The 22,782-nt window shown below is 47.6% G+C and overlaps 1 protein-coding gene and 1 pseudogene across 2 annotated transcripts in view; one reads left to right on the top strand and one right to left on the bottom strand.

Annotated features, from left to right (window-relative positions):
* On the bottom strand, positions 9,051-9,453 carry LOC100626673 (annotated as a pseudogene).
* TKT (transketolase) overlaps positions 11,179-22,782 on the top strand; it is a 28,598-nt gene continuing 16,994 nt past the window's right edge. Inside the window, exons 1-2 of one of the 2 annotated variants that reach the window (XM_021068188.1) lie at positions 11,179-11,416; positions 15,196-15,322. Coding sequence is in view for 1 of the 2 variants with exons in the window: in NM_001112681.1 (NP_001106151.1) it covers positions 11,310-11,416 (107 nt within the window). In the remaining variant the exon portion in view is untranslated. 2 annotated transcript variants of the gene reach the window in all.

The raw sequence follows: 22,782 nt of genomic DNA, 5'->3' as shown, positions 1-22,782 counted from the left end.
TACAAGTATTGGCTGATACAGTACAAAGGCAGAAGCAACACAAATGTCCAAGCAAGGGGGACAGTGGATGGCCTGCCTCTGTGCCAGTGATAATACTGGGGGAGAGAAGCACATGGATTCTGTGGGGAAAGATTTAAGATACACAGTGATGTAAACATGACCTTATCTAAGATATTTATGTTTTGTAGTTCCCGTCATGGCGCAGTGGTTAATGAATCTGACTAGGAACGATGAGGTTGCAGGCTCGATCCCTGGCCTTGATCAAGTGGGTTAAGGATCTGGCGTTGGAATTCCCATCGTGGCTCAGTGGAAATGAATCTGACTAGTATCCATGAGGTTGCAGGTTCGACCCCTGGCCTCGCTCTGTGCTTTAAGGATCTGGCGTTGCCATGAGCTGTGGTGTAGGTTGCAGATGCGGCTCGGATCCTGCGTTGCTGTGGCTCTGGCGTAGCCTGGCAGCTACAGCTCCGATTCGACCCCTAGCCTGGGAACCTCCATATGCCGCGGGAGTGGCCCTAGAAAAGACAAAAATAAATAAATAAAATATTTATGTTCATGAATAGAAAGTGGAAAAGAAGATTGGAAGGAAATAACCAAAATGTAGCCCTTGGTGACTTCAGGATGGTGAGATTATGGGGGATGAAGTTTTCCTCTTTGTGTATCAGTCAGGGTGCAGGGTCCAGAAGCAGAACCTATAGGGATGTATTAAATGATTTGCAGCAAGGAATTGGATTGCTCCATGTGGGACTGGTCAGCTTAAGTCAGAAACCATGGGGTAGGCTGTGGGAAGGGCAGGCTGGAGCCCGGGGCTTGGGTGGAGCTGCCACAGATGGAGTCACTTTTCTCTTTCAGTCTTTCAACCAACTGAATCAGATTCACCCAGGTTATCTAGAATAACCTCTTTTACTTAAAATCAATTGATTATGGGCTTTAATCACATCTACAAGATAACTTCAAGCAATACTTAGATTACAGTTTGATTGAAAAATTGGGGCCTATAGCCTAACTGAATGACACATCACAATATTTTTGTTACATTCTCAAATTTTCTATAAGGAATATTTGCTGTAACTTGCATAATTTCTTTTTTTTTTTTAAGCAGTGAATGACAAAACCACCATGAGATACCATCTTGCCTCCACAAAACTGGTTAAAACAGACAAGACGTTAACAAGTACTGATAAGGATGTGGAGAAATCAGAACCCTCATCCACTGCTGGGGAAATTGTCCAGTGGTGCAGTCGTTTTCGAAAACACTCCTGGGAGTTCCCATTGTGGCGCAGCAGAAACGAATGCCACTGTTGTCCACGAGGACACAGGTTTGATCCCTGGCCTCGCTCAGTGGGTGGAGAATCCAGCATTGCTGTCAGCTGTGGTATAGGTCGCAGATGAGGTTCGGATCGGGCATTGCTGTGGCTGTAGCATAGGCCAGCAGCTGTAGCTCTGATTCCACCCCTAGCCTGGGAATTTCCGTATGCTATGGGTGTGGCCCTAAAAAGCAAAAAAAAAAGCAAAAACAAAAACAGTTGACTCCTCAAACAGTTAAACACCACACCTGGGTGTATACTCAAGGGAACTGAAAACATACCCACACAAAAATTTTTATATCAACATTCGAAGCAGCATTGTTCATAATAGCAAAGAGGTAGAAACAACATGAATGTCCGGCAATCCATGACTGGATAAACAAAATGTGGTATATCCATACACTGGAAAAGTATTCATCAGTACAAAAGAAATAAAGTACTTTTTATTTACAAAAAAAGTACTTTTTATTTTAGCATGTAGATACATGCTACAATACGGAGGAGTCTTGAAAACATTATGCTAAGTGAAAAGGATCAGTCACGAGGACCACGTATTGTAGGACTCCATTTGTATGAAATGTCCAGAATAAGCATACTTGTAAAGACAGAAAGTAAGAGTTCCGGTTGTGGCTCAGTGGTTAACGAACCCGACTAGTATCCATGAGGACACAGGTTGGATCCCTGACCTCGCTCAGTGGGTTAAGAATCCAGCATTGCCCTGAGCTGTGGTGTAGGTTGCAGATGCAGCTTGGATCCAGTGTTGCTGTGGCTGTGGTGCAGGCCGGCAGCTACAACTCTGATTGGACCCCTAGCCTGGGAACTTCCAAAAAAAAGACTGAAGGTAGATTAGCGGTGACCTGGACTTGTGGAGGAGGGGAAATAGGGAACTGCTACTAATAATGGGTACAAATTTATTTTTAGGGTGATGAAAATGTTCTAAAATTAGGTCATAGTAATAATTCCACAATTCTATGAATACACCAAAAATAACTGAGTTGTACACTTTTTTCCTTTTTCTTTTACAGCTGCATTCACAGCATATGGAAGTTACCAGGCTAGGAGCCGAACTGGAGCTGCAGCTGGGGCCTACACCACAGCCACGGCACCATGAATCCGAGCCGCGTCTGCAACCTAAGCCACAGGTTGTGGAAACCAGATCCTTAACCTACTGAGTTGAGGCCAGAGATCAAACCCACATCCTCACAGAGACAATGTCGGGTCCTTAACCTGCTGAGCCACAACGGGAACTCTGAATTGTACACTTAAACACGATGAATTTCAGACTTCCTGCTGTGGCACAGTGGGTTAAGGATCCAGCATTGCTGCAGCTATGGCATAGGTTGCAGCTCCAGCTTGGATTCGGTCTCTGGCCCTGGAACTCCTATATGCTGTGGGGGGCGGCTGAAAAAGGCAGGGGAAGATGAATTCCAAGGTGTGTTAATTATATCTGAGTAAAGCTGTGATTTTTGGAGTTCCCATCGTGGCACAGTGGAAACGAATCCGACTAGGAACCATGAGGTTTTGGGTTTGATCCCTGGCCTTGCTCAGTGGGTTAAGGATCCAGGGTTGCTGTGAGCTGTGGTGTAGGTCGCAGTTGTGGCTCGGATCTGGCGTTGCTTCGGCTCTGGCGTAGGACAGTGGCTACAGCTCCGATCAGCCCCCCAGCCTGGGAACCTCCATAAGCCACAGGTGCAGCCCTAAAAATACAAAAAGTCCCAAAAGAAAAAAAAAAAAAGCTATGATTTTTTTTTTTGGCCATGCCCACTACATGCTGAAGTTCCCGGGCCAGGGTTCGAACCAAAGCCACAGCAGTCTTATCCTCTACGCTATCAAGAACTCCAGTAAAGTGGTGATTTTTTTAAAAAGCAAAAAATGGGTGTTCCCGTCGTGGCGCAGTGGTTAACGAATCCAACTAGGAACCATGAGGTTGCGGGTTCAGTCCCTGCCCTTGCTCAGTGGGTTAACTGATCCAGCATTGCCCTGAGCTGTGGTGTAGGTTGCAGACGCGGCTCGGATCCCGCGTTGCTGTGGCTCTGACGTAGGCTGGTGGCTACAGCTCGGACTAGACCCCTAGCCTGGGAATCTCCATATGCCGCAAGAGCGGCCCAAGAAATAGCAAAAAGACAAAAAAAAAAAAAAAAAAAAGCAAAAAATGAACAAGGAAAGAGGGAGAGCCATGTGCACCTATGTGAGCTACCTCCCAAAAAAGTCGAGCAACTGGTGAGTTAACACCTGTTTCCAGGTTCCCTTTCCTCACCCCACCTCCCTGTCATGGGGCTCTCACACAGGGCCCCAGAGCCTGCAGGTGTCCTGGAGAAAACCATCTACAAAACTCATCACCGAATTATTTCTTCTTGGAGTTACTGTCGTGGCTCAGCGGATCCCGCCTGGCATCCATGAGAACGAGGGTTCAACTCCTGGCCCTGGTCAATGGGTTAAGGATCTGGCATTGCTGTGAGCTGTGGTATAGGTCGGAGACTCAGCTTGGATCTGGCATTGCTATGCCTCTGGCATAGGCTGGCAGCTACAGTTCCAATTAGACCCCTGGCCTGGGAACCTCCATATGCAGCAGATACAGCCCTAAAAATACAAAAAGACAGAAAAAAAAAAAAAGAATTATCTCTTCTCATTGATTTTCCCTTTGTTCACTGGCCATAGGGGACCCAGTATCTCCCACTGCCTACCTACCATGGCCAGGAAGAGCTTATGGTCCTGTGGAAATGATGGCAGCCTTCCACCTCTGAGTTTGCTTGCCCCAGTAGAGAAAGGGAAAACAAAAACATGTTTGTTGTGAGAATGAGCCCATTTTACAGATGTGAGGAAACTGAGGCCTGGAGACATGGAGGGAACCACACAAAGCCATGCAGGGCTTAGATTCCTCCCTCCGTCCTCTCCTCTAAGCACATGCTGGGGCCTCTCTACTAGAGACAAAGGTGACTCACAGAACCAGACTTTCCAGGGAGCTCATTGCCAAGTATGTATTAAGGGCTTTAGAAGGGTTCCACCCTCTGACCCAGTAGACTCCCATTTAGAACTCTGGTTCAGAGCTAACCTGCCAGGAGGACAAGGATTTGGGTACCACTTGGTAACTGCAGGGGAATATATCACGGTGAAAAACTGGAAGCATTCCAAAAACCCATCACGAAGGGATGGTTAATAAATGAGGAAGGACAGGGCTCCATGATGAGACAATACGCAGCTAGTAAAAAGCACATCTTCAGAGTTCTTGCTGTAGTGCTGTGGGTTAAGAATCTGACTGCAGTGCTGCTGAGATGTGGGTTCAATCCCTCACCCAGTACAGTGGGTTAAAGGATCCAGAGTCACCGCAGCTGCGGCTTGGATTCAATCTGTGACCCAAGAACTTCCATATGCTGCAGTATGGCCAGAAAAAGAAAAAGAAAAAAATAGCTTGTCTTTGAAGAATTTTGGAAAGCTAGTGGGAAAGTGTAAGGGAAATATAGTGAATTTTATATGATCCTGACAATATGAAGAGAAAAAATAAACATAGCGAATATATATATATTGAGGATATCCCCCATTTCCACCGCACCATGATGGGAACTCCAAGTGTTTTTTTAAAAAGAACAAAAAGTCAAATCAAGAAAAATCAGTAGTTCCCGTCGTGGCTCAGTGGTTAACGAATCTGACCAGGAAGCATGAAGTTGCAGGTTCGGTCCCTGCCCTTGCTCAGTGGGTTAAGGATCCGGCGTTGCCATGAGCTGTGGTGTAGGTTGCATACGAGGCTCGGATCCCAAGTTGCTGTGGCTCTGGTGTAGGCCGGTGGCTACAGCTCCGATTCGACCCCTAGCCTGGGAACCTCCATATGCCGCAGGAGCGGCCCTAGAAAAGGCAAAAAGATTTTTTAAAAATTAAAATATTTTAAAAAAGAAAAATCAGAGGTTCTGTGAGTTGAACTATGTGTGATCTCACTTTCCTGGGGGCAACATTATCAAAAGAAACATTTCTGCCAAAATGTCTCTGGAAGGAAATGTCGGGCATTGAGAGAGAGATCAAAACTCAATTAATCAACCTACAAGCCCATTAGAAAGTGTCCAGGTGTGGCTCCTCTGCCAGGAATGGGTGGACACAAGACCAGACACACACTAGCACAGGAATCACCCCGGCCCCTGCAGGCCTCCAGCCCTGGGCATGCGTCAAGTAAAGTGTCCTGAGGACCCAGACTAAGATGTTGGCTCCACTGCAAGTCCAGTGTTGACTGAGGGCCCCCAGCGCCAGCCCAAGCGTGCCCTGCGAGAACACACACAGGCCGGACCTGCCAAAGTGATGCCCAGGGCTGTCACTCAGGAACACAGCTGCTCAGACCCGTTCACGCCTCAGCGGTGTCCACTTTAGGGATATGCAGGAGCATGTTGGGAGCTCTCTGCCCTGAATTTTGTGTGGAAAGCAAAGCAGGGACCAAAGGGTGCGCATTGGTGAGCACCCACTGCCTGGGGGTTCGCTCCCAACCCAAAAACATCCAGGAGGGTAGCCTGACTTACGAAACACAGGGGTTGCTTTACATAATCATGAGAAATTATGAGAAGAGGCGCGTTCATAAAAATGCATCTCTCAATCTCAACAGTACTTTCTTCAAGATGGAATTTTGTTCCGCCTTTTTTTTTTTTTTTTTTATAGAAGTCAATTTGTTTACTGGCACTAAATTCCAACAAAAGAGAATTCGTAAAGTAGAAACCAAAAGTCCCCCTCAGTCCAATACACCAAAGTCCCCATTGCTTGAAGCCTGTCCCTGCTGCCTCTCTGTTTTGTCCAGGCACACTTATGAACACACACACACACACACACACACACACGGGCACAACCATACACCCGCACACTTTCATTTATTTTTGACAGAAATAGGATTACACTCGACCTGCTGTTCTATACCTTGCTCTACTCCACAAACAACACGCCACAGACATCTCCCTACCACATGCTGGATTTTGTTTGTTTGTTTGTTTCTTTGTTTTTGCGTTTTAGGGCCACACCCATGGTACATGGAAGTTCCCAGGCTAGGGGTTGAAAGGAGCTGCAGCTGCTGGCCTACACCACAGCCACAGCAACGCCAGATCTGAGCCGAGTCTGACCTACACCACAGCTCATGGCAACACCAGATCCTTAACCCACTCAGCAAGGACAGGAATCAAAACTGCATCTTCACGGATACTAGTCAGGTTCGTTACCCCTGAGCCACGATGGGAACTCCCCATGCTGGACTTTGAATGCTTCAGTCATCAGTGAGGCACTGAACACAGGCCTGTCCAGCTCCAGAATCATAGTCCTAATGGTTTCCCGCAGGGTTTTCCTCAGGCAAGTCCTCAGAAACTCAGAACAGAATTGCCTGAGGAGCCCTCTTAGAAATGCAGAGTCCTAGGCACTGCTGCAGAAAGTTTGACAAGGATTTGTGTGTAGAATAATTGCTTCAGGCAATTCTTATGACCCAGCCAGCTAGGGGACTGTCCTGTCTGGTGATCAGGACCCTTAGGAGCTACAGTTCCCGGTAGATCCTGCCAATTTTAGGGATAGCTAAGTCAGAAGACTTTAGAGTATACCCAGCTCTCAGGAGGCTTGGTCTTCACACTGGTTGGGTGAAGTGACCACGCAGATCTGCTCCTGTCCCTGCCCCCTGTCATTGTCAACATTCTTGGAGATGGAACTTCCTCAGTATCATCTCCCAGGCACAGAGTTTCCCGTGGAAGGCACAAGCACTGTGGGGTCCTTTGTGTCCAAGGGTCTGGCCAGTGCCCAGAGGAAGCCACAGGAGGAGCTGGACCTTGGTTCTGCCCCATGCCTTAATCAAGGGACCCAGACCTTATTAGAAGGATGTGGTGATGCCAAACTAGCTCCTATTCCCTGGGAACCCCCTGGGAGGAAAATCTGCTCAAAGAATCCTTAGGGCCCCACAGTGGGGCAGGTGGAAGGGCATTTTCTTCTATCACTGCTGGCCCCGCAGAGCCATGGAGAGACCCGTTCCACCATTAGAAGCCAGGGAGGGTGCAGACTGCAAGGATTAGTCTCATTGGGCAACTGGAGAAGTTGAGGTTTAGGATGGGAAACCGTTGCTCTAAAGGCCAGAGTTGAAAGCTTCCAAAGGGTTTCAAAAGTAAGTCCTTTCTTATCAGACTGTGAGCAGCCTGCGGGCAGAGGCGCATGCCAGGTCTCTGATGTGGCATACCCACCAGCTACCCCACCCTGATCCAGCCTGCAGCCCTGGCCAGCTTTGGGGACAGCAGGAGCCAAGTGCTATGAGATGAACAGGCTTATGGTCTGGCCGGGAATCTGGGAGTCAGGCCAGCAGAGGAAAAGCCAAGAAGCACCTGGAGATGGGGCAGGGGTCTTAATCATATTCAGTCCATTGTCCCTCATGCCCCAGAACTCTTGAGGGTGGGCTATGCAAAGGACACAGAGGGGACACAGGCAGGGCCGGGCCACTTGCCTGCCTTGGCTCACTCAGGGCTCAGCATCAGACAGATCTGGTGTTGCCCCTGCTCAGCCACTGATTTGAGGGGCTGCATTTTTCTCTCCTGTGTAAAATGGAGCTTCTTCTTGAAAGAGCTCTAGTAAAGGGTATCAACTTGATAGGGCATGTGGGGTGGGTGGACTCTGCAGGGAATGTCTGTGATGATGGTCCTCTTCCTACCCCACTCTGCAGACCCTCATCTCCCTGGGGGCAGGGGGTCTGGTAAGAGCAGAGGTGGGTTCTCCCGTCCCTACAGATCTGGAACCAAACCCCATTATCTTCTTCAGAATCAGTAGTGTTATTTATTAGGCACTAATAATCTGCAAAGGACCTGCCTCTAGTACTTTCTCAATTAACATTAGCTGATATCATTACTACTATTAAGAATCTCCTTTTCTGGAATCTGACTAGCATCCATGAGGACGCAGGTTCCATCCCTGGCCTTGCTCGGTGGGTTAAGGATCCAGCATTGCAGTGAACTATGGTATACGTCAGAGATGGGTTTGAACCTGGCATCGCTGTGACTGTGGTCTAGGCTGGCAGCTACAGCTACTATTCAACCCCTAGTCTGGAAACTGGAAACTTCTGTATGCTGTGGGTGTGGGCCTAAAAAGGCAAAAAAAAAAAAAAAAAAAAAAAAAAAAAGTGAATGGAAAAGCTGGGAACCTTGGAGGAGATGAAACAATTGAAAGAAGTGAAAGCAATATTACTGTAACTTCTTCTTCTTCTTCTTTTTTTTTTTTTTTTTTTTTTTTGTCTTTTTGCCTCTTCTAGGGCCGCTCCTGCGGCATATGGAGTTTCCCAAACTAGGGGTCCAATCGGAGCTGCAGCTATCAGCCTACACCAGAGCCACAGCAACATGGGATCCGAGCTGCATCTGTGACCCACACCACAGCTCATGGCAATGCCAGATCCTCAACCCACTGAGCAAGGCCAGGGATCGAACCCGCAACTTCATGGTTCCTAGTCGGACTCATTAACCACTGCGCCACGATGGGAGCTCCTACTGTAACTTCTGAGGTGACTTTTTTAAATAATTATAATATTTATTTATTTTTATTTTTTTATTTTTTTGTCTTTTTGCCAGTTCTTGGGCCGCTCTTGTGGCATATGGAGATTCCCAGGCTAGGAGTCAAATCGGATCTGTAGCCACCGGCCTATTCCAGAGCCACAGCAACTTGGGATCTGAGCTGCGTCTGCAACCCACACCACAGCTCATGCAACGCTGGATCCCCAACCCACTGAGCAAGAGCAGGGATCGAACCTGCAACCTCATGGTTCCCAGTTGGATTCGTCAACCACTGCGCCACGACGGGAACTCCGATAATTATAATAGATATTTAAAGTAATACATTTACAGCTCAGATAGGTCTACATTGCACATTTCAGGTTTAACCAAGTTCATAAAAATACTTTGACAATTTCTACACCCACAGATTTAGACTACATGATTTTTGCCCATTTTTCGCTCTCTTTTCTTTCCCGAATAACCTCTTTCAGATATGGTTCAAGGTAGAATTTATCCTCCTCACATTTTGTCCACTACTCTTTAGGCAAGATCTGCTGTCTCATAGTCAGGTCCAATGCTCTCTTAATGCAAAACACCCTGTCAATATAAAAGTTCTCAGGAAGCCTTTTTATGGCTTCTTTTACATCGTCATCCTCATATATTGTATCATCTCACATTGAACCCGGCAGCAATATAATACTATTTCCTTTTTTTTTTTTTTTTTTTTTTTTGTCTTTTGTCCTTTTAGGGCTGCACCCGCGGCATATGGACATTCCCAGGCTAGGGGTCTAATCTGAGCTGTAGCTGCCGGCCTAAGCCAGAGCAGCAACGCGGGATCCAAGCCGTGTCTGCGACCTACACCACAGCTCCTGGCAACACTGGATCCTTAACCCACTGAGCGAGGCCAGGGATCGAACCCGCAACTTCAAGGTTCCTTGAAGTTGGATTCATTTCTGCTGCACCACAACAGGAACTCCTATAATACCATTTTTGTATACCCTCCAGCCACTTGCTTGATGTTGCAACAGTAGGCCTGCTCGCCATTTTGACCCAAGACCTGAGGTGCTTTTTTTCCAAAAGATATTTGAAATATCTCACAAAAATTTTTTTGAAAAAGAATAACCTACGTGATTGGTTACACGTAGTTGCTAACAGCAAAGAGAGTTATGAATTACACTATTTCCAGATTAATCAAGATGGATTTCCTGTGGTGGCTCAGTGGTAAGGTACCCAACAAGTATCTACGAAGATGCAGATTTAATCCCTGGTCTGGTGTAGTGGGTTAAGGATCTGGTGTTGTTGTGAGCTGTGGTGAAGGCAGCAAACACAGATCAGTTCAGATCTGGAGTTGTTGTGGCATAGGTCAGCAGCTATAGCTCTGATTCGACCTCTAGCCTGGGAACTTCCACATGCCCAGGGTTTGGCCCTAAAAAGACACCAAAAAAAGAGAGGAAGATGAGGATTAAGAAACTTAGTTATGGAGTTCCCGTCGTGGCGCAGTGGTTAACGAATCCGACCAGGAACCAAGAAGTTGCAGGTTCAGTCCCTGCCCTTGCTCAGTGGGTTAACGATCCGGCGTTGCTGTGAGCTGTGGTGTAGGTTGCAAACGCGGCTCGGATCCCGCGTTGCTGTGGCTCTGACGTAGGCTGGTGGCTACAGCTCCGATTCGACCCCTAGCCTGGGAACCTCCATATGCCACGGGAGCGGCCCAAGAAATAGCAAAAAGACAAAAAAAAAAAAAAAAAAAAAAAAAAGGAAACTCAGTTATTTGTAATATTTTTATGAATTTTAAAATAAAAGTAAGGAATAAAATTTTTTAAAAAATTCCCATTTTCGTAATGTCCATACGCCTTACGGGGCCCTCAAGCCCTGGGCTCTTTCTCTGAGGCTGAGTCTAGGGCTTGCGGATGGGTGTGCTTCCAGGGCAGAGCCCCCACCAGCTCTGTGACCTTAATCGATTTTGCTAGTCTTAATTTACACATCCATAAAAACGGATTACAAATGAAACCTCCACTCTCAATGCCCCGTGGATTTGTGGAAGAAGGAGAGCAGTCTGCAGTGAAGATGCAAGTCAACAAGCAAATTCTGAGCCAGGCCTAGAACCGAGAGTTATTATTTCATTATTTGTGTGTGTGTTTAATCCCGGCAAAGGCAGTGCCTCCACTCACAGGAACCTGACAGCTGGCAGATGCCCGGAAGGAGAGAAGGAACGAGCGGTTAGGCGGTGGACAGCACCGGACTGGGTGCCCTAGCTGGCAAACGCCTCAGTTTCCCTTTCAGTTCGCCAAGGCTGGGGCGGGGCGGGGCGGGGCTGCCCTCGTGGGCCTGGGGGCGGGGTGGGGCGGGGCGGGGCGGGGCAACCTGGGGTGATGCTGACGCCCCGCCCCCACGGGCGGCTCTCAGGAGTCTTAACGCGCTCGCGCTCAGAGCCCGGGCTCGGCCTCAGTCTGTAGCTGCAGGAATCGCTTCCCTGCGCTGCGTCTCCGCATCCGCGTCTTCGGCCTCCCCACCTGCCCGCTTGCCCGGCTGCGCCATGGAGGCCTACCATAAGCCTGACCAGCAGAAGCTGCAGGCCCTGAAGGACACGGCCAACCGCCTGCGCATCAGCTCCATCCAGGCCACCACTGCGGCCGGCTCCGGGTGAGTGGAGGCGCGGGGCGGGGGCGCCGGGACAGCAAACACGCCGGCTCGGTCTCGCGCTGCAAGGTGCCACCACGAGGGAGGCGGACGGGGTCGGATGGCGGAGCCCGCGCCTCGCCGGCCTGGGCCGGAGGCACTTTCCGCCGCGCTGGCGCTCTTCCGGGCTTCCGCCCGATGAGGCCCGGCTCCCGGGCCGGCTTGGCCCCTAGCTCCCCGCTTCACTAAGGTGTGGGGGACAGGGCTCCGGCATCGCGGAGGGCCCTGGCCGGCTATACCGGAAAGGCCACCATTAGTGCGCTCACTCTCGCCGAGAGCCAGGCTCAGTGCCGTGTGCTCTGCATGCACGGCCCCGCGGACCCTTTCCACTTTGGTAACTAGTAACGGTACACCCACACATGGGGAAACCGAGGCTCCCAGTCTTTTAGTTGCCCGAGGTCCCAGGCGATGGGAGCTGGAATTTGAACCCGAGCGGCCCAGGTCAGGTGCGCCTGTTTTAACCCCTCATCTTGCAGGGAGCCTGGGCTTAGCATTGCCTCTACGTCAAACTACCTGTCCCCTTCTGCATCTCATATTCCTGCCACCCTTGAGTTGGCAGTTGGAGCAGGGGTATTGAGACTCCCGGCGGTGGCCACGTGGATGCAGAACTGTTCTGAATGGAAAGATCTAAGATCACCCCTGAGGCGGCGGCGGGGGAGGGGGCATCGCGGGAGGAGGGATTTGGGTGGAGGAGGGGAGACTTGGGAGGCCTAGAGAACCAAGGAGACAACCCCAGAGCCCGGGATTGAACTAGCAGGTCAGCCTCCGGGCTCACTTTTCCCAAGACCGAGGCCCATCCCCCAACGTTCCTTCCCGCCAGCCCTTCTGGCTCAAAGGGTGGAGGAAGGCTGTTGCCCATCTCAAGAAGCCTTCTCTGTGATGGTGGCCGGTTGTAGGGATAGTAAATCAGCCACTGTTGAGCCACTGTGCACCAGTGGGGTAGCTGAGAGGGCCCAGCCAGTGAGTTACTTCAGAGCCTGTTTCCCCTTCTGGAAAATGGGAACTTTGGTAGCTCCTACACACTGGGTGGTTTCAAGGATTCCAGCCCTGCCTTTGGGGCCTGCTTTGAGGCTGCCTAGACTGCATGTGATGGGTTCAAGAAATGAGCTCTGGGTGGGGGATGGTTTCCAGGGACCTTCCCAACCAAATCATGTCTTTATAACAAAGACAAAAGTCTAGTTTCTGGCTAGTTCCCTGTGGGATGTTATTACTAAGTAAACCTTTTGACCTTCCAAGTAGGCAGCCATTCATCCTGTGTGACTTTAAGACACTTAGTTTTGAGAAGGGATTAGATCTTTCCTGGCAGGCCGCTGCCCTCTCATCCCACCCAGCATGCACACTTAGGACCCTTTATCTCCATTGGGGTTATAGCAGTCTTTTTACTGATTGTAAGGAGCCTGGCTTACTCTTGGTGTCCTGTCCCCCAGCCTGGCACACAGTAGGTCTACACACCTGTATTACTTGGTGAGTACTCCTGGGTCCCCCTCTCTCTGCCATTTCAGGGGATCCTTTGCCCTGCAGGGCCTTTTGAGTCATACTGTGTGCTAGGAGCTGTCTAGCCAGATTCCTGGGGGTCTAGCTGGAGAGACACAGCAGTTGCTCCATTAAATAGTGTACGCATCTAAGCCTCTTACAGGGTCACTGAGTGTCCAAATAGGTATCCCTGGTGTGACACAGAGCATTCTTTGTTGCTAGTATTGTCTCCTCCTGAGAATAACCCAACAACAGATGGTTGTCATATCACATTTTATAGAAGAGGAATCTTGGGAGTTCCTGTCATGGCTCAGTGGTTAATGAATCCGACTAGGAACCATGAGGTTGCGGGTTCGATCCTTGGCCTTGCTCAGTGGGTTAAGGATCCGGTGTTGCTGTGAGCTGTGGTGTAGGTCACAGATGCAGCTCGGATCCTGCATTGCTGTGATTGCGGCGTAGGCTGGCAGCTACAGCTCCTATTGGACCCCTAGCCTGGGAACCTCCATATGCCGCAGGAGTGGCCCTAGAAAAGGCAAAAAATGACACACACACAAAAAAAGAAGAGGAATCTGAGGCTAATGTGCTAAGTGACTTGTCCAGGCCGGGTCATTGGTGGTTCCATGCTGTCCAGTGAGGGGTTCACTTGATGCAGAAGATTTCTTGGGCAGGCAGGCAGCACCAGGCCAGAGAATAAAGAGAAACTGGGGCCGGGAAGATCAGGTGCAATTTGAGGTCAGCCAGTTTGAGGCACTTTAGGAGAAATGAAGTAACATTCACAACTGTAGGGAGAGCTCCCAAGAGAGAGGGTACCCAGTGGGTCTCCTGAGTCTTTGTTAGATAGTTAAACTCTGATTTCTATGGGAAACAGATACCGGATTTGGCAACCCAGTTACACCCAGGTTTATATTGTAATGCCTTAGTGAGGAACTCACTAAACTTGTGTCCATTTACAAAATGAAAAACAGCATAAAATAACAATTCCTGTGCATCCTGAACATATGTAAGAGGTGCTGGAAAGAAATACTTAGAAAAAACTTAATTTTTCAGAAGGAAGTAACATTGTTTATGCAATCTCTGTCACAAGAGAGATTTTGAAAGGTATGTGCCAAGAGGCAACTGTGTACACAAAAAAAAACAGTAAAGGAAGACTTGAACAGGGCAGTACTCCTGTCCCCAGATGCCAACTTTAACTCAAAGCAGTGGGTGAGATCCATCAAGTGAAGGCCCAGCTTCAGGTCCTGGTGTTGTGTAGTCATAGCCCAAGTGACCGCTCTGTTGGGGTGTCCCCTTTTCTAGGGAGCTTGCTCCCCCACTGGTGTAATAGCACTTTGGCCAGTCTTAATGGTCACCTGCAGAAGCTGGACTCAGACATTGGATAGTGAGGACCAGGCTGTGGGGTTCAGGATTCCGGTAAAATCCTACTTTCTTGAAAGCTTTCCATTTCCTGTGCCATCACCGACCGGGTTATTGGTGGACATCCGCAGGCCCCAGAAGTGAGGAAGGACACTGGCCTCTGTGTCAAGGGAGCTAAGGCACAGAGCCCACACAGAGGGCTTATTGTGGAGGCAGCGCCCACAGCCGCCAGAGCTGCTCCAGGTCACCTCCCCCCACGTGCTGGAGGAGCTGAGGCAGCTGTGGCAAGGGTCCAGCTCATCCAGGCTTTACGAAATGAGATCTCATGGCTTTCAGGGCTGACTGAGGCTCCTGGTGAAGATTTCTTCATTTTCACTGACCAGGCTAGACTGATGTATTACCCAAACACTGCTAAGTGTCTGAGGACGCCATGGGTCAGGCCTAGCTGTGGAGGCGTGGGCAGTGCTTAGAAGTCTCCAGGGCCCTGACCCCAGTGTTGGGGTGGGTACTCAGGAATATAATGTCTGACCTGGCTAAGAGCACAGGAGACAGGAATCGAACCCTGGCTGTGTTTCCAGCAGCTGTACCCTTGTCAGAATGACCTTCCCATTACAGGGCCTCAGTTTCCCCATCTTTAAAGGAGAGGTTCATAGGTGGTTTTCAAACTGGGTCCTCAGGAGTGGGGCTAGGAGACCAGAATGAGCACTCTAAAGTCCTCTCACCTGCTCTCGTGAGTTTCACACTCTGGGGGCCCGACTGTCTTTGAAGTGGCTGAAAGTGCATATCTGCTACTAGCTCTGGGTCAGGGAGGTTTTGTCTGAGTGCTCAATGGGCGCCCTGCAGGCCCAGCCTCTCAGGTCAGAAGACCCACTGCCCGGGGCCTGTTTCTCCATTCGGGTGATCTTCACCCCAGCCAGGCGCTGACCGAGGCAAGAGCAAGCTCAATGAGGTTCCCTCAGCAGCAGCATTTCCCAACTCTGCGTGAAGACACCTGGCTGTCCTGCAAGACTCAGTTCTCTGCCTCTGCACACAGCACGGCTGAAGGTCAGTCTCTCCTGAAGCTGGGACCTGGTGCAGCCACCTGGTTAGGGTCCAAGACATTCTCCTGGCTTCCCCTGAGTTGACTACACTATGGCCCCTGTCATAGCTCTGACGTCGTAGACTTTACCCCTTTAGGTAGGCCTGCTGTCGCTAGAGCCCAGTCCCACAAAATAGGAACTCCCTTATTGCTGCAGACTACAGCTATCTGCCCTGGGTGCCAAGTCCTTAGGCAGACTGCTCTTGCCCTGAACAGTGAGGCAAAGTCCATTCTGTGGGGTAGGCTTGTGGGATTTGGCAGGTCCACCAGCTGGCTGGGGCCAGCACTGTTTGGCCTTCTAGTTCATAAGTCAGTTGCATCTGTGGCCTGTATATAATCTCAAGGCTGCACAACTGGGCAGGGGAGTGTGGCTCTCAGCTCCATTTTCCTCCCTTTAAAAACACATGGTTGGAGTTCCCTGGTGGCGCAGTAGGTTAAGATCCCCTCTTGTTACTCAGGGTCACAGCTGCATGAGTTTGATCGCTGGTCCTGGAACTTCCACATGCCAAAAGATAAAATAAAATAAAAACACAGTAGACAGCTCTAGTGAGATGTTATTTGTATATCATACAGTGTCTGCTTTAGTGACTTTCAGTAAATTTAATGTGCCAACAGTGATTTATAATAATTTTAATGAATTTACCCCTTCCCTTTTTTTTTTTTTTTTTTTTAAAGGGCTGCACCGGCAGCATATGAAAGTTCCCAGGCTAGGGGCTGAATTGTAGCTACAGCTGCCTACACCACAGCCACAGCAACACTAGATTGAAGCCGCATCTGCAACCTACACCACAGCTCATAGCAATGCCAGATCCTTGAACCACTGAGCCAGAATCGAACCTGCATCCTCATGGATACTAGTCAGGTTCATTTCTGCAGTGCCGCAGTGGGAACTCCACCACTTGCCATTTTAATTCTTCTGGATATTTCATACAAATAGAATCCTACAGAATGAGGTATTAGGGGTCTGGCTTCTTGCATACTGTATCTCCATTTTACACTGAAGAAACTGAGGCTCAGAGAGTTCACATGCCCAGGGTCTTGGACCAGGGTTATTTATTCATAAATGCACTCCCTTTGTGGCAGCTGCTGTTCAGACCCAAGGCTACAACAGTGAAAAGGTGCAAACTCCCTGCCCCTGTGGCTCTGCAGTTGCACCTAGGATCGTCTACGAATTGCTACTTAACGTCAGGTGGCAGCCAGTGAGAGAATGTAGAGCTATTTTATTTAGATGGTATGGTCAGGAAGGGCTTCTCAGAGGAGAGGGTGTGGGGCAGGGCACTGCTCACAATATAAAATGTGGAGGCAGTGTTCCCAGGCAGGAGCCAGTCCGTGGTTCCAGGAACTGGGTGGGGGGAGAACAAAAACAAAAAACAACCACTTCTGAGGTTCCCTTCTGCCCTTTGATCCTGGGATTCTCACCTGAGTGGTTTGGTTTTTTTGTGTTTTTTTGTTTTTGTTTTTGTTTTTGTCTTTTTGCCTTTTCTAGGGCCGCTCCTGCAGCATATGGAGGTTCCCAGGCCAGGGGTCCAACCGGAGCTACATCAGCAACCTACACCACAGCCCATGGCAACACCGGATCCCCAACCCTCTGAGCAAGGCCAGGGATCGAACCCGCAACCCTATGGCTCCCAGTCGGATTCATCAACCACCAAGCCACAACGGGAACTCCTGAGTGTTTTTTTTTTTTTTTTTTTTTTTAAGGTGTGCTTGAAAAGATTATCAGTTATACATGTTATATTGAGCCTGGCTTATCTCCCACCAGGCTTAGGAAGCAGGCCATTAGAGCACTTTAGAAGCTCCTGGGTGTCTCTCCTTCCTTAGGAAGGAGGGTTCCCCCCAAGAAAAAACCCAGAATTTTGCATTTTATTGCTTTCCTTATAGTTTTGCAACGTTTGTATCAATTCATAAACTGCATAGTCCTCCCTGCTGTAGAGATTCTTCTGCAATGTGCTTTGTTTTTGTTGAGATTGCTGCATAGAGTTATATTATAGGACTTTATTGACATCAGATAACCTCTTGATAGACGCCTGGGTGGTTTCTAGGACCCGTTTCGTGTTCCCCCCCATCCCCATGCTATGGTGAGGTTCTAGGAGTGGAATTGCAGGGCCTTAGGGAATGTACATTTGTTTTTAAGAGTTAAAAGATTACTCAGTTTTTCTACTTCTTCTTAGCTATTTTTCTTCTTTGGTTATTTTTTTCCGACATTTTCCAGTTTACAACTGTATCTCAAGTTGTTCAAGACCTAACTCTTGGCTTCTATTTTTCGTAATTGTATATTTGCTTCCTATTTCATAAATTCTTGTCTACTGTCTTTGAGCTCACTGTGTTTTTCTAACTTTTTACATTGGACCTTAGCTGTTGGTTTTCAGCTCTTGTATTGCTTCTTCCTTTGGGTACTTATGTCTTTGTTGTAACAGATTATTTTCCTTTTCCTTTTCCTTTTTTTTTTTTTTTTTTTTTTTTTTTTTGTCTTCTGTCTTTTTAGGACTGCACCTGAGGCTTGTGGAGGCTCCTAGGCTAGGGGTCCAATAGGAGCTGAAGTTGCCGGCCTACATCACAGCTAACAGCAATGCCGGATCTTAACCCGCTGAGCGAGGCCAGGGATCGAACCCAAGTCCTCATGAATGCTAGTTGGGTTTGCTAACTGCTGAGCCACGACAGGAACTCCTTTTCTTTGTATTTTTAAGCATTGGCAATAGCCTCATGAGGCTTTTGGAGGTACTCACCTTGGTACCTGGCCTTGGTACTCCTATGATTCAGGCCCCACACGTGCATGGCATGTGTACAGTGGGGAGAAGGGCATCTTAGGGAACCTGGCAGCGTTACCTGTTGATAATGGAGAGGAGCCCAGCCAGAGAGCCAAGGATCTTCTCTGCACTTTTTCCATGGGGAAACCTGTGAGCAGGCAGAGTGAGTGCTGAGGGAGGGGCAACATCTGTAAGAATGTGTTGCCACCCTGGGATGGGGGGCCTTTGGGAGACTTTCTTAGTCCCAACTCAGCCCTCAGCACCAGCTTCATAGATTGAACAAATTGGGAGTAAGTGGCCAAGGCAGGGCTTTGAAACAAACTTATAAGCCCCCTGCATCCTAAATATTTGTGCAGTAGATAAAAGTTCCCTGCAGCCTGGCCCTAGTCAGTTTACATTGTTGGGTGTGTCTTGTAGCACCCTGGGGTGGGGCCCCCACCCACGGTTGTCCCCCCAGGGCAGGCTAGGGTTGCTTAAGAAGCTCTGGCCACACAGACTGAAGTCCTTCTGGTAAGTTGAGCTTAAAAATGACTCTCTTTCCTGTGTTTGGCACTTTAATGTTGTTTTTTGTTTTTTTAGGGTCGTACTCTTGGCATATGGAGGTTCCCAGGCTAGGGATCAAATCAGAGCTACACCTGCCAGCCACAGCCACAGCAACGCAGGATCTGAGCTGCATCTGAAACCTACACCACAGATTATGGCGATGCCAGATCCCTAACCCACAGAGCAAGGCCAGGGATAGAACCCGCAACCTCATGGTTCCTAGTCGGATTCATTTCCACTGTGCCACGACAGGAACTCCGGTACTTTAGAGTCTGCAGAGCCCCATCTCAATTCTCAGCTCAGTTCATTTCTTTCTTTTCTTTTTTTTTTTTTTTTGCATTTTAGGGCTGCACCCATAGAATATGGAGGTTCCCAGGCTAGAGGTATAATTGGAGCTACAGCTACCAGCAAAGCCAGATGAGAGCTGTGTCTGCAACCTACACCACTGCTCATGGCAATGCTGGATCCTTAACCCACTGAGTGAGGACAGGGATTGAACACCCACTGTGTCCTCATGGATGCTAGTCAGATTTGTTTCCGCTGAACTATTTCGGCAATTTTGACAACACATTTTTTTTTTTTTAAGTACAGTTGATATACAATGTTGTCAATTTCTGCAGTACAGCAAAGTGACCTAGTCCTATACACATATATTCATTTATTTATTAATTTCATATTGTTAATAAGACCAAAAAAAAAACCACTCAAATCACCTATCACCTTTGGCATCTAGTTTTTACCCAATTAACAAACATTTAGGAGTTCTCACTGTGGTGCAATAGGTTAAAGATTCACCATTGCCACAGCTGTGGTGTAGGTCACAGCTGCAGCCTGGATTTGATCCCTGGCCCAGAAACTTCCATATGCTGCAGGTGCAGCCAAAAATAAAACAAAATACACACACCCAAATGTTTAAATATTTCTATTTAAGTAAAGGTAAAATTTTTTTTCTTCTTAACATGCCCTAATCTGGTGTAATCCCAGTTTCAGGTCATCCAATGTTTTATTTTTTATTTATTTATTTTTTTTGTCTTTTGTCTTTTTGTCTTTTGTTGTTGTTGTTGTTGCTATTTCTTGGGCCGCTCCTGTGGCATATGGAGGTTCCCAGGCTAGGGGTTGAATCGGAGCTGTAGCCACCGGCCTACGCCAGAGCCACAGCAACACGGGATCCGAGCCGCGTCTGCAACCTACACCACAGCTCACGGCAACGCTGGATTGTTAACCCACTGAGCAAGGGCAGGGACCGAACCCGCAACCTCATGGTTCCTAGTTGGATTCGTTAACCACTGCGCCACGACGGGAACTCCCATCCAATGTTTTAAACCATTCTTCCTCTGGGGGAAAAAAAATCCCAAAATTCTTATTAATATTTTTAAAGGTTTTCTTTAAAAAAAAAAAAAACTCACTGAATTTGTATTATATTTATGGTTGTACAACCATCATCACAACCCAGTTTTACAACATTTCTATCCCAAACCCCGAGCTCATCCCTCCCCCCACAACCTGTCTCCTTTGGTAACCATAAGTTTTTCAAAGTCTGTGAGTCAGTATCTGTTCTGCAAATAGGTTCCCTGTATCCTTTTTTAGATTCCACATGTAGGCGATAGCATATGATGTTTGTGTCTCACTGACTAACTTGACTTAGCATGATTTCTGGGTCCATCTATGTTGCCGTAAATGCCATTATTTCATTCCTTTTCACGGCTGAGTAATATTCCATTGTGTATATGTACCACATCTTCTTTATCCTCTCCTGTCAATGTACATTTAGGTTGCTTCCATGTTTGGTTATTGTATATAGTGCTGCAATGAACATTAGGGTATGTGTATCTTTTTGAGACATGGTTTCCTCTGGATAGATGCCCAGGAGCGGGATTGCTGGATCAAATGGTTATTCTATTTTTAGTTTTTTGAGGCATCTCCATACTGTTTTCCATAGTGATTGTACCAATTTACATTTCCACCAACAGTGTAGGAGGGTTCCCTTTTCTCTACACCCTCTCCAGCATTTATTATTTGTAGACTTTTTGATGATGGCCATTCTGACTGGCATAGGTGGTACCTCGTAGTAGTTTTGATTTGCATTGCTCTTAATAATTAGTGGTGTTGAGCATCTTTTCATTTGTTTTTTTAGCCATCTGTATGTCTCTGTTGAAAATTGTCTGTTTAGATCTTCTGCCCATTTTTGGATGGGGTTGTTTGTTTTTTTGGTACTGAGCTGCAGGAGGCGTTTATGTATTTTGGAGATTGATTCCTTGTCAGTCACTTCACTTGTAGGTATTTTCTCCCATTCTGTGTGTTGTCTTTTTGTTTTGTTTATGGTTTCCTTTGCTGTGCAAAAACTTTTAAGTTTTATTAGGTCCCATTTGTTTATTTTTGTTGTTATTGTCATTACTCTAGGAGATGAATCTGAGAGGATGTTGCTGTGGTTTATGTCAGAGAGGGTTTGGCCTATGTTTTCCTCTAAGGAAGTTTTATGGTATCTGGTCTTATATTTAGGTCTTTAATCCATTTTGAGTTTATTTTTCTGTATGTTGTTAGGGAGTGTTCTAATTTCATTCTTTTACACATAGCTCTCCAGTTTTTCCAGCACCACTTATTGAAGGGACTGTCTTTTGTCCATTGTATATTCTTGTCTCCTTTGTTATAGATTAGTTCACCAGAGGTGTGTGGGTTTAATTTTGGGCTTTCTATCCTGTTCCACTAATCCATATTTCCATTTTAGTGCCAGTACCTTACTGTTTTGATGACTGTAACTTTGTAGTATAGTCTGAAGTCAGGGAGCCTGATTTCCTGCAGCTCTATTTTCTTTTCTTTTCTTTCTTTTTTTTTTTTTTTTTTTTTTTTTTTTTTTTTTTTTTTTTGTCTTTTTGCTGGTTTTTGGGCTGCTCCCACAGCACATGAAGGTTCCCAGGCTAGGGGTCCAATTGGAGCTGTAGCCACCAGCCTATGCCAAAGCAATGCAGGATCTGAGCTGCATCTGCAACCTACACCACAGCTCACAGCAACACCAGATACTTAACCCACTGAGCAAGGCCAGGGATGGAACCTGCAACCTCATGGATCCTAGTCGAATTCATTAACCACTGCGCCATGACAGGAACTCCCCTCCATTTTTCTTTCTAAGGATGGCTTTGGCTATTCTGGGTCTTTTGTGCTTCCAAACAAACTTTAAAATATTTTGTTCAGGTTCTGTGAAAAATGTCCTTGGGAATTTGATAGGGATTGCATTGAATCTGTAGATTGCCCTGCGTAGTATAGTCATTTTCCAATACAAGAGTATGGTATATCTTTCCATCTGTTTGTGTCATCTTTGATTTCTTTCATCCATGTTTTTTAGTTTTAAGAGTAGAGGGGTTTTTTTTGTTGTTTTTTGGGTTTTTTTTTTTTTTTGTCTTTTTGCCATTTCTTGGGCCACTCCCGTGGCACATGGAGGTTCCCAAGCTAGGGGTCTAATCGGAGCTGTAGCTGCCAGCCTACGTCAGAGCCACAGCAACGCAGGATCTGAGCCGCATCTGCAACCTACACCACAGCTCACGGCAACGCCGGATCCTTAACCCACTGAGCAAGGGCAGGGATCGAACCCGCAACCTCATGGTTCCTAGTCAGATTCGTTTCCACTGACCACTACGGGAACTCATGTTCTTCAGTTTGTTAATGTGATGTATCACCCTGATGTGCAGATATTGAAAAATCCTTACATCCCCAGGATAAATCGCACTTGATCATGTGTATAGTCCTTTTAATGTATTGTTGGATTCGGTTTGCTAGCATTTTGTCAGGGATCTTTGTATCTATGTTTTTCAGTGATACTGGCCTGTAATTTTCTTTTTTTGTGGTATCTTTGCTTTTTAGGGCCACACCCCCAGAAGTTCCCAGGCTGTGGATTGAATTGGAGCTACAGCTACTAGCCTACGCCCTAGCCACAACAACATGGGTTCCAAGCTGTGTCTGACCTACATCATAGCTCATGGCAAGGCTGGATCTTTAACCCACTGAGTGAGGCCCTAGGTCAAATCTACGTCCTTATAGGTACTAGTCAGGTCCATTACTGCCGAGCCACAATGGGAGCTCCTTTTGTGATGTCTTTGTCTGGTTTTGGTATCAGGGTGCTGGTGGCTTTGTAGAATGTGTTT

Source organism: Sus scrofa, chromosome 13 (genome assembly GCF_000003025.6).
Source record: "Sus scrofa isolate TJ Tabasco breed Duroc chromosome 13, Sscrofa11.1, whole genome shotgun sequence".
Classification (NCBI taxonomy): domain Eukaryota; kingdom Metazoa; phylum Chordata; class Mammalia; order Artiodactyla; family Suidae; genus Sus; species Sus scrofa.
This window is presented reverse-complemented; position numbering and strand designations above follow the sequence as displayed.